Raw genomic sequence first — 12,810 nt, forward strand, 5'->3', positions numbered from 1 at the left:
CTGCTGCCAACAAGCACAGTGAGCCTTCACACTAGCAGCACAGAGATCTAGAAGTACACACTACATGTTGTTCACAGAGTTTTTTTCCTTCGTAGACACCAATGTTTGAGAGTGACAATCCAAACTTAATGTTACAGCTTACAGTATGTTCTCCTGTACACTGCAGAGAGAATGGCAGACAAGAATTTGAGTAACTGGTGACTAAGCTAGCAACACCTGACTATTTTTTTAAGTAAATTATAGCCTATTTCCCAGTCTGCAGTGGAATATCACTAATACCCTACCATCCTGCCTGGCTCCATGGAGGTTTCTAAATACAATATTCCCTTCTCTGACTTGAACTCTACCTGCTGTCAGGCTCCATTAGGCATAACAAGATCCAGACAGATTGAAGATTAAGCAACTTTTTTATAAAATCCAATTGAGGACTTTCTTACCTTGAGGGTGCAGTTGGTATTACATTAACCAGATTGTGCACACTTTCCATGCAAGAACTAAAGGCATATATATATGCACAGTGACTTAATTCTCTCAGGAAATAAGTGGGGGCTTTCTAGATTCCTCCCACCATAGACATCATGATCAAGCTCAGCTAATTGAGACCTTGTGGGGAAAAGGGTGTTCTTTAGCAAGGCCTTATTTTTCCAGAAGCAATAAGGGAGCTCTGCTGTCTAGCATAGAAAGTCTTTGCAGATTATTAAGGCAGTAATCGTCACGTGAAGAGAGAGGAACCAGGTTTTAAAAGCTCCTTACTGGCTAGGCTAACACCTTCAGCTCCCAGAGAGACTGCAGTCCCAGAGTGGTGGAACCAAGGAGGAGGAATCCCCTATCAGTCATCTTCCCCCTCCCCATAGGTACCAGGGAATGGGACAGAGACATCCCCAGTGCTACCTGGTGAGTTTCAGCAAGGTGGTTTCAGGGCTTTGAGGATGGGAGCAGAGGCTCTCCTCACACCCAGAGAAGAGTTTGTCCTTTATTTGGTATGAGAGAATAGGAGCTCAGGCTGACAGAAACGCATGGATGAGGGGCATATCTGGGGGCACTGCAAAGAACATGGGTATTTGATGCATGAGGTGGCAGTGAATGATGGTATGAAGAGCACTTCATACCATAGGGGTTGCAAGGCATGATCAAACTACAAGTGTCTACAGGGCACTTTGTCAGAACTGCACACAGAGGAAGTACTTGCAGAATGTTTAGCATGAATGTCAAAAAAAGAATAGATAAAATGTTCTTATGTAGTGTACTTGGAGAAAATGAGGGCAGGATATGGTGGAGCAGACAAAAGAGAACACATGAGCTGCATGTTTAAGCATACAGTTGCTCTGAAACAGTAAAGCCACTGCTCAACTACTTCATCCAGGTGAGTGTTTTGGGATCCAAGTCACAGCTTAGATCTTGGAGCTTGAACCAAGAGCTTTCTGTGAAAGCAAAAAAAAAAAAATCTGCAAACTGTCAGTAGCTATCTCTAGCATACCTGTAGTCTGCGGCCTAAAGAGAGGAGGAAGATGTCAATATGTGAGCTTTAACTCTAAGTTGGGATACTTTCTGACATCTCAAGTTTGCAGAGAAACTTGGTATTCCTTTTTGAACTCTGACTAGCACCTCTTCATATACTGCAACACTCATAAGTCCTAGCAGAATGAATAAGGACTTAGTAGGCTGCAGCACCACTGATAATCCTCTGCATTCTGACCTGTTCTTATTGATGCCAGGCAGAACTGAATCTATTTAACACTGGGGAGGGGGAGGCAGTTTCTGCCTTTTGCGCTCAAATTTTATTCCCTTTACAGATGCTGAACGTAGAGTTACTGCTCACAGCTGTAACACGAAGAGTCCCTGAAAACCCCTTTCTGCAGCTATATTTAGCCATCTTTCAGCAACAATCACTTTTGCTCTGCCAGCTAATTCTTTGTTCATTTTACATGTAAAAGGCTCTGGTCCCATTTGGAATAGCAAAAGTAGTTAATGTTCTGCAAATACCTCAGCCCCACATTCACCAGAACAGAAAAAGCTGGACATCCTATCACAGGAGTATTAGCAGGGTCCAGTTCTGCCATTCGGCCTGCATCCAACCAGGTTCTGATGTCAAAAGCCAAATTCCACTGTTTAACTAAAGCCACGCTAACAGACAGGAGAAAGGTGCCTTCGTAGTGAAGCTCAGCCAGCACAAAAAGGCAGTGGGTAATCTGCGAGAAAAAAAGGGGAACAGGCATTCTGCTCGGAAAGAAGGGTAGTGAGCAATCTGCTGTAGAAGAAGGGCAGCGGGCACTCTGGATCATCTCTACCTGTTGCCCACTAACGCAATTCCAAGCTTCCCGCTCAGGGGTGTGCGCTTTCCCCGGCGGGACACACAGCTCGACAGTCCGCGGCAGGACGAGCCCTGACTGTCCGGGTTTCGGCTGAAACTGCCGCCGGTGGGCCCGGGACAGCGAGGGGCTCCGGCCGGCGGCCGGGGCGGGAGACTGCAGCTCGGTGCCCACCGGCGGCCCCGGCAGAAGCGGCGTGGCCTCAGGTGCGCCGACGGTTCTGCGAGCTGTGGGCAGCGGCACCGCGCCCGGCTGCCGGCCGCTCCCCCGCGGAGGAAGGGCGCAGGCAGCCCCGCTCCCCGGGGGCACCCCGGTCCCCCCTCTCTCGCCTCATTTGCATGGCTCTTATTACGGCCGTGCCTCGCTCCTGCCGCGCTGACACCGGCGGGCTGAGCGCCGAGTCGCCTCCAGCGGGAAGTGCGCTCCCGCTCCCGGCGCCCGCCCAAGCGGCCCGTCTCTGGATGTTCAAGACGAGGATGAACAAGCCGAGCCAGCCCGACCGCAAAGTGTCGGTGGTGGCCCCGCTGGCGGAGCGTGCGGGGCCGCCGCCCCCGCGAAAGGACGTGGAGCTGATCCTGGTGAAGGAGCACAACGGGGTGCAGTACACCAGCAGCAGCCTGCTGCCCGCCGCCCCCGCGCCGCGCTACGGCCCCCAGGACAGGGAGACCTGGGGCAAGAAGATCGACTTCCTCCTCTCCGTCATCGGCTTCGCCGTGGACCTGGCCAACGTCTGGCGGTTTCCCTACCTCTGCTACAAAAATGGAGGGGGTAAGCGCGCCTGCGAGCTTCTTTTCCCCGGCCCCTCGCCCCACAGCCGCACCGCCGCAAGGGCGGCTTCCACCACTACCCCCCCCACCCCCGCCTTCTTCCCAGAGTTTAGGGGGGAGAGCCTAGAGTTTGCCCCGCGGTGCCCGGGAGCACTGCCCCGGCGCTGCCCCACTCCCCCGCCCGACCCCCGAGCAGCCGGGCGGCCGCTCCCACCAGTCACGGTGAGGGTTGCTCGCACACCCCGCCGAGTTCAACTTAGTTTGGAGCATAGGCGGCTTTGCCTTCTGCTGCCAATTTAGCCCGCTTAACGCTTTTTTTTCGTTCGCAAAAGTTAGAGTCGAGAGGGGCGGGGGGGTGGGAAACCACAACCAACCAAAAACACTTGAGCGGACATACGGCAGCTAGGAAAGTTAGCACCGGTCCACTAAAAGGTTTCTTGGGGGCAGTTTTAGCGTCTCTCATCAGGCTTTCTGCCCTCCATTCTGCAGTCTGGGCGTTCTCCCCCCTCCAAAGTAGGCGGGAGACTTATTACAAACAAAACCTCACCTCCTGCACAGTTTGGCAATGACAGCAATAAAAAAACCCCCCACACAATAACTACAGTTAGCTCAGATTGTCTGGCACATCTTCAGTAAGACCTTAACTCCATCATCCCCCTGCAACATACTGCGATGACTCCCCACTCTGATGGAGTAACACCATCTGCAAGCCGGGCAGGTGCCTGGGGTGCTCTCAAATCACACATAGGAATAACAGAGCCTGCTTAGCAGATGGAGAGCTGTTTGCGGGGATGGTGAGTGATACAGAAGAACTGCTAGAGCAAAGCGTGTTCTGCAAGATAGTTATGTATGGCTTCGTAATGTGGTTGCCTGGTGATAAAGGCTAATGGTTCACACTTGTAACACAAAATACTTGCTTTCTGTCAAATGGGGAATGCAGGATGGGAAAATCCCAAGCAATTAACATGGAATTATACTCATCCTTTAAATAGGATACTAGAAAGGGCTGGTACTTAAACACTTGGTCTAGTTTGGCACCTCCAAAACTTCTGAGGGGAGTCAAAAAATCTCTCTGCTCACCACCCAGACAGGGTGAAGAAAGTAGTTAGTACTGAAAAAATAATCTCCACTCTTATTTCATTACATTCAGAACCAATTCTATCAATTCAGACCAAAGCAGCACAGTGCAGCAGCACGAGCTCTGCAGACTTCCACACTGTCAGGTGCAGACATAGTGGCAGCATCACTGATGCCACTCAGTACATATGCTCTACTGCCAGATCTCCAGGTCATCTGGCCATTGTTAGGGAAAAGGATATATTCCCCTACTTTACACTGCACAAGGTAACATGAGTGCTTCAGAAACTCTTTTGTATTTTAGGTCACTTAATTTCCTAACTTGCTTCCTTTATCATCTGCTGCTAGCTCAGGCACATGAGGGAAGAGTCTGCAGCTCTTGTGCATTTTGGTCAGTCTCTGTGCTTTACATCATGTCAATTCAGCTAGAGAAACCTGGGTCATCCTTAGCATCTTTTAATTCAAATACTTCCAAGTGGCAATCAAGAGAAAGTTACTATACAGTTTCAAGAGGCACCTCTTGGTGAAAAGTTTGCTCCAAACCACCCAAGGGAAATCAGCCCTTTATAGCCAAAATTAGAGAGGTCCTATGCTGCCAAAGTCTAGAAAGGACTGAGAACTGCTTAATGATACAGAGATTATAAACACTCCTTGACTCTGCTCTTCAACAGAGAACAAACCATACTATGAAGCATCTACAATGTCAATCTTGAACACATAGGTAGTATCACAACATCCTTTACTGGTAGTAACCTCTTAATTTCACCACAAAATGAAAGATGACTGTTGAAACCCATTAACATTGGTTCACATGGAAGACATATGCTAGCTAACATGGACAAAGACACATTGGCTGTGGCTGACAGTAGGGAAGACTGATTTTTACAGTTTGATTGTGTTTGGCTTAATGAAGTTTACTAATATGTACATAGTGAGATTATTTTTCTTTTTCTACACTGATTGATCAGGTATACCCATCAGCATGTCAGCTAATAGCATTCAGTCACAACAGAATTTCCAGCGCAGACCCTGTGCTGAGAAGTGGGAAATGGACACATAGCCACAGACTGGCTAACAGGTCTTTGCTTTCTCTTTACAGTTGTCTCAATGGTATCTTAAAAATTTTGATCTATTCCCTCCTATGTTGGACATGGATACCAATTTTCTTTAATAGAAACTCCTGTACATGAGTCAGGTTCTAAAAGTGCTTTCCTGAGTTTCAAGCCAACTCAGCCACATCTCTCCTTAAAACTGGGTTTGGGAGCTTGTTTGCTGTGTGGGTACATTTCCCTACAAGACCAAAGAACAAGAAGCAACGTGTAAAGCCATAAGATAGTGTCAAATTTTGTTGGTATCTTTACAGTCCCAAATCACATATTTTCTTTAACATTTTTTCCCCCTCACACTGCTACTACAAGGGAGAACCTTTCTAGCACTAGAGCAAGTTTTGCTACCTCTAAAGAGTAATCCAACGGGTTTTATGTAACTGCTGGCTTACATATCTCCATACAGAAAATATAATAACAATAAACATAGTAGCATAGTAGTAGGCATGAAGAAATCTTCATTTCATTATCTTACTAGTTTTTCTGGACTGCTCAACAAGCTGAAGAGACAGTATCAGCTACTTGTATAGCATGTTCAGACCTGCTCTTTAAGAAGTTTTTATAAGATGCTCACAGGAAGATTACAGTTTGCCTTTTGATATTTATAAGGAGCTACTAAGTAAATGTTAAAAAACCCCAGCACAACAAAATAGATTCAAGTTGAATTGGATGGCCTGTATAATGTAAATTGATGAAGGAAAAACGTTTCTTTTTCTCTTTACTCTGAAAGCCTCAGCAATTACTCCATATCAGAAATTCAGCTAGCGCTGAATTTACATAGTCAAATGTGGGTTATGAAGTCATCTGTCTTAAACAGATTTGATACAAATAGGTAGTAAAAAGGAAGCATGTTGCCATGCCAGAAGTCCTAAGCCACTGAAGTATTCTAAAACTTGTTTCAGCATAGCCTGTGCTATCTAGCAGAAAGAAATTGTGTTATTCTTCCAAAATTAACACCCATCTGCTCTTAGATGTTGAACAACATCATGGAGAACATGGAAGTGGTAGAAAATTACACTCCCCTTTGCATCTGAAAAAAGTGATATGGGTGACGTGTGGACTGTTATGTGTTCCTAAGACTGGCTATGATTAATTTAAGATGTCAGCAGACACAGTAAGAGCCTTTCCATGCTTGTAAAAATAGGTGGTTCTCAATAAAGCATGAGAACTTACAGGAACAGAAGGAAAGTATAAATACACACTGCCTTCCCTCATTCAAAGCTGAAGGACATGGATGCATATATACACCCACTTTCTTACACTACTCAAAGTCTTGAGTTTCCTTCTTGGATAAACTTAGGGGAAATTTCCTGATTGAAAAACACAGGTACAGGCTTTTGGGTTAGACAGTGAAGTTCCACAGCTACAGAATTCCAGTAGTTTACTTCAGGGAGTTTTACTTACACGAGGCATACACCACCCAGTGGCAGTTACACAGACTTCATGGCAGGTAACTGGGAAACAGCACCAGTGGTGTTAACAAAAATCCTATTTGTATTTTAACAAGCTCCCAGTAACAAAAAGCTAGAGAGTAAGAAGTATCCAGCAACAGTAAGATGCTGAATGAATAGCCAAAAAACATCTGTGTTTTGTGAGTAGCCTGCTGAGAGACCCCCAATGGGACTTCTGCACAAAGATAGATGGCAGAATGTAACCCTTCTGTGAGCAACTGGAAACATTCTTCTGCTGTTACAAATAATAATAATAAAAAAAGCTCAAACTTTAGTAATCCAAAAAGCTAGAGTTTTTTTTTTTTGTATCAGTTGCCTACTTCCACAGGACTTGCCTGCCTTACAAGGGCAGAGACCGATCCAGGGGCTTTATTATAACACTAAACAGGCCACAGAAAACTTCCACAACAGTTTACTATGAACATACTGGATAGGACCTTGCACTCACTGGCTTCTTGGAAGCAGGATATGTCCACTATGTGCTTTAAACTACTTTATAAAATGGGGGGGCTCTGTACAGATGGCAAAATTCTGCAAGCTGTCATTAAGCAGGTAAGACCAGGCTCCAAAAAGGGGAAATTCTGAAACATCACCTCGTCTATTTGGCTGATCGATAAACACCACAACTTACATGTGTTTGAAACACACTGCAGAAAAAGGAGAAGCACAAATCATTTCTGTGCAGTCCAGATGTGACAGTTTCAAGGAGCAGGGTATGTCACTGGAGAAATGATCAGCTGCAGTCACTTCAGCAGGCTATTCTCACTAAACTGATTTCTGGCAAGAGCCCTTTTTCTAAGAAGAGACTCCCTAGCTGCATGACTCTCCCTGTGAGTGGTCAACATTAATGTACTCAAAACAAGTCTTTGTAACACAGCCTTTTAAGTTGTCCCCAGTTCATCAAGAGGCTGTGCTGAATTAAAGAATGAGTAGCAAAATTAGACTCCTATCAACTTAAGGAAACTGATATGCGGATAACATCTAAAATGTTACTGATGGCAAATGAAGTTGAGTAATACCTTGTATGATTAACTGATGTGCTCATAGTGGGGGAGGATGATGCTCAGGCTTCCTCAACAAAACTATTGTAGTTTTTGTACAAAATACTTTCAGTATTAATGTTAATTTTTGTTTTGTTTCCCTGCATAGGCAAGATTACTATTTCCCACTGAAATTTGTGGAAAAAGGATTTACCAACATGAAGTTCTTTTTTTGTGAGCCAAAGCACTTTGCAAGGTCAGTCATGTTCAGAAGGAACTCATTAGGAAGCATGTAATTGTCGGATTAGTCACTGGAAAGTTATTGTATCATAAGAATCAGATTAGGCTTTTCATGAATCCATGAATAGCTGCAGATAAATATTTTAGCAGTTCTCTAGCTATCATAATATAAACTTTTATCTCCTCTGAAGCATTAAGTGGTTTTAGACCACAGTATTTCTAGAAGAAATCATCTGCTTCCAAGAACAGTTCGCCAGCAATCAATACACTTTAGAAGAAAAGTATCTTACATTTTATCCTAATGCTGCCTTTCCTATTCCTCCTTCTATAAGCCGTGATGTAGGACCAAGCAATCCACAGCATAGTTACCAGAGAGTGTAAAACCAAATCTCAGTGTCCCCAAACAAGGCCAACGCACAGCCAGGAGCCAAGAGCTATCACACACTGAGAATGCCACCTGTGAAAGTACAACCTCCCACAGAGCTTTGAGTCTGGCCAGTGCACCGCTTCAACCAAAAACAAATTCTGATGCTGGCCAGCAGCACCTTGCCTTTGTACTTGGCTTTGCCCCCTGCATTTTGCCAAGTGTCTGCCACCACATCAATCACTGATTTGAGAAAGAATACGATCTGGCACTTCACATTTCAAAGGTGGATGACCTTTGCCTTGGAATATCAGGGTTTACATTCCAAAATAGCACTGATGATGATAATAATAAATCAATGTTGAAGTTAATCTCACTGCAAAGCCTACGCCAGGAGTTTGACTCATCAATCAGTCAAAGCTTAGATGCAAATCTAGTGATTTTGGTTTCCTAATAAGGGGTTTTCAATTCCTGTTAGCACATCGAATCAGTGACCTCAGACAGGATAAACTGTTACACTGATCTCCACACTGTGGCCATGTTTTTTGGGCTTCTGGACATTGTGTCACACTGGGGATGATGTTCAGCTGTGTGGTGTGACAGCACCTCCTTCCCCAGAGCTGGCTTAGTGGCCAGCTCACAGTTGATCTCTTCCCACACAACTTCATCACTTGTCTTTCTGTCCTTGATCAGCCACTAACCAGCTCACATGTAGCACATGGCAGTTGGCAGCTACTTCTCTGAAATCCCTGTTCTCCTCTACATCTTCTTGGCACCACAAAATGAATCTTCAGAAGTGTAATGTCTACAGGGCTAAAAGCCACTAGGTCATGTAAGTACTACATATGATGCATTATGAATAGTTGATAAGGAAGAATTGAACTTTTCTCACTCAAGTATTTTGTCAGTTCTAAAATTCTGGTTGCTGATTCTGGCATAAGATACCATGCACTAGTGTAGAAGTGGTACACTATATGGACTTCAGCTAAATGCCTGGCTGAGCAGAGAAATTATCTGTCCCTGAATAATTTCATCAGCCCTTCAACTGACAATATTACAAAGATGCCAGAGATGTACAAGCAAAGAAAGGTTCTAGATAAGACACAGAGTATTTAGCTTGATGCTGCACTTGAAGGGGTCCATTTTATAATTAATCATAGAATTGTTAGGGTTGGAGGGGACCTCAAGGATCATCTAGTTCCAAGCCCCCTGCCATGGGCAGGGACACCTCACACTTGATCAAGTTGCTCAGAGACACATCCAGCCTGGCCGTAAAAACCTCCAGGAATGAGGCTTCTACCACTTCCTTGAGCAACCTGTTCCAGTGTCTCACCACCCTCATGGGGAAGAATCTTTTCCTAACACCCAATCTGAATCTACCCATTTCTACTTTTGCTCCATTCCCCCTAGTCCTATCACTACCTGACACCCTAAAAAGTCCCTCCCCAGCTTTCTTGTAGGCTCCCTTAAAATACTGGAAGGCCACAATAAGGTCTCTTCAGAGCCTCCTTTTCTCCAGACTGAATAGCCCCAACTCTCTCAACCTGTCGTCATAGGACAGGTGCTCCAGCCCTCTGATCATCCTCGTGGTCCTTCTCTGGACATGTTCCAGCACATCTATATCCTTCTTGTAATAGGGCCTCCAGAACTGGACACAGTACTCCAGGTGGGGTCTCACCAGAGTGGAGTAAGGGGCAGAATCACCTTCCTCGACCTGCTGGCTGCACTTCTCTTGATGCAGTCCAAGATACAAATGGCTTTCTGGGCTGCAAATCCATACTGGTGGCTCATGTTGAGCTTCTCATCCACCAGCACCCCCACGTCCTTTACTTCAATCCAGTCACTGCCCAGCCTATATTGGTGACCAAACATTCAGAAGTTATCTATGGGGTGCTCCAATCAATCAGTAAAAGTAGTTTTCCACCTTTGCACCTCCATGTTACTAAGGCAAGAAAAAAATAGTGATGTGAACCAAATAATCTGTTCTGACCAAAGCACGGATACCTCTCTAAGCATGCTGAATGAACACATTTTGATTACCACTCAGAAGCACTTTATTCTAAAGAGGCAGAAAAGACATCAAGTAATACACTTTGGTTTGTTGTTTGGAAATAGAAAATCTCTGCTGAAGCTCTCTTTCCACACCCTCCGCTTTTATTCCTATATACCCTTCTCAGCTCTGCCAAGAAACCAAAGTACAACAGGATATATATCCCTTCCCAATAAGTAAATTCCAGAAGTCACATTAGGAAGCCTTCCACATTCGTATTAAGACCTATTAAAACAGAAACAGGAGTTTATTGTGGCTTGACTAGGAATCCCAGGTTTTGGATACTCATTACACCTGAAAGAACAGACACTTCAGCTTCATGCATTTCTAGTCTTTCTCACCAACATCTTTTTAAGCTCTTCATTAAATTTGCTGGGAGCAATGGAAAACAGAAAGGCCATATTAGGAGTGTAATAGCCAACAGCCCTTCCTTACTGAAGAACCCAAAATATCACTAAGGATACTGAGATGTGGTTTTGGGGCAGAACTTCCCTTTCATCTTTTGGCGAAGTATCACAAACCTGTCTGTCAGTTCAGTGAGTACGTGAATACATCTCCAGCAGTCTGAAGATGCTTATTTCAAGACAGATACATTCCTCTCCATACTTACACCAGTATGAAACAGAATGCTAGTACAACTACTTACACAAGATCAAAGAGAACATACAGCTTTAGTGAGTGTTTAGATACACTGTGAGGGAAATAATGATTAAAATCAGCCCACAAATTACTGAACCTTTTGCTGTGAATTAAAATGGAAATAAATGGCTTAAAGAATTTTGACCAGTTCTGGGAAGCAACATCAAGTAGCTCAAGCCTTCATTTTAGTTTTGTCTGTGTGTGAAAAGCACATCAGCAACTCCCACCTCTAAAGCCTTTGTCTTAGGCTAACTAATTGATTAAATAGTTAAGAACTGTACTATGGCCCTCCAATAGCAGTTTGCACAGTAAACTTCAGAGCTTTTACACACATTGTAATTATTGGATGGTGTTGTATGTGACTGCATTCAACCACATTTAAAAATATTAAGCCGTAAAATAAATTCACTTAGAGATATATTTATATTCAAATATTGTAATTCAGGAGACAGGAGACAAATTAAATGGAGTGTCTTTGTAATAAAGTTCTAGATCTTTCAGTATTACCTTGCTCTTAGTACTTTCCATTCTCTGTATATATGCTTCATATAGAACAAACAAACCCAGGAGAATAAATCAGGGGGGGAATCCTGCAAATCTCTCAAATTGAAATGTGACAACAGGAAATTATTGTAAGTTACAATCAGGACAACTCCACTGCCCCAGACCAATTTCAATGAACAGTAAGTAAAGATTCCAGGAACATCATGCTGATTATAAACTTGCAGTTTCCCTTTCCCAGAGCATTTGGGGACAAAGTACTGTTGTTAGTAGCCTATTACCCATGTCTTGACAATCTGCAATTCCCTTCTCTAACTACAACTGCTTAATCTTCCCCTTTCCTTCTCCCTGCCTCCAAGTCCTGAACCTTTCATGGCAAGATTTCACCCTAACCATGTAAGTCTTGTATGCTCATGCCCAGTCAGAATAGTTTTGATTGAAAGGTTTTAGTGATACTTGGAACTTGACTTCCTAAAGATGGGTATCTGAGTCCTTCAGGAAATCAGCACCAAAAGAGCCCAGACCCCCAGTAATGCTGAACAATCCCCTGTTCTCACAGAAATTCTTGAGAGAGTATTGTAGCATAATTCAACATCTTCTGTATAGATTCAATGTACTTCATTTCAGCTATACAGATTTGCAAACCTTTAATCCATAAAGAAAGGGGAAGGAGGTGGGAGGAATGGAAAGGAAACAGTTAAGCTCCTTGCCTTAGGATGTATTATTCTTCATGAAGAGGAAAGAACCTCTAAACTACTTACCAAAGCTATCCTTTGTTTTATTTTCACTCTTCCCTCTCCTTTCCCCTATTCTCTGCTTAAACCAGTTTTGCAATCTCTCTCCTGAAGCATGACAAAGGTGACAGCACAGTACACCATTGACAACAAGGGTCTACCACTCAGAAACAGAAACTGTCAGCAGGGAGGTTTGGCTACATAAGCCACATACTTCTTTGCACTCCTATTCATCCCAAACACAACTGGTTTCCAGTGTGCAGAACTCCGTGACAATGCATTACTAAACAAAAGTAAGACAAGACTAGGCAGGCAGTTATCTTTTGCCAGTCCATAAATGTTTTTTATGACTAGCATTTTGATTGCTGGTACACAGTAAGACAAGCTGCCCTCATAATACAAGAGACCTTTTTATAGAAGATGGTAATTTTCCCAGTGCTCCTACTCTTTAAGGCTTTATGAGCACAACCACTCACTTCCAACAGCACAAGTGGTTGACAGAAGATGTGCCCTTAATGTAGGTATGAATTAGTTGCTATTCTTTGGCTATTACTACTGTTCAGGAATATGTATTAAGTGTCCATAATAGGAT

The 12,810-nt window shown here is 43.9% G+C and overlaps 1 protein-coding gene across 1 annotated transcript in view; it reads left to right on the plus strand.

Annotated features, from left to right (window-relative positions):
• The first annotated feature begins 864 nt into the window (after positions 1–864).
• Positions 865–12,810, plus strand: part of SLC6A2 (solute carrier family 6 member 2) — a 61,125-nt gene continuing 49,179 nt past the window's right edge. The window contains exons 1-2 of the mRNA XM_054389917.1: positions 865–894; positions 2,780–3,077. Coding sequence (XP_054245892.1) covers positions 865–894; positions 2,780–3,077 — 328 coding nt within the window. The remainder of the gene's footprint in view (positions 895–2,779; positions 3,078–12,810) is intronic.

Source organism: Indicator indicator, chromosome 19 (assembly GCF_027791375.1).
Source record: "Indicator indicator isolate 239-I01 chromosome 19, UM_Iind_1.1, whole genome shotgun sequence".
NCBI classification, from domain to species: domain Eukaryota; kingdom Metazoa; phylum Chordata; class Aves; order Piciformes; family Indicatoridae; genus Indicator; species Indicator indicator.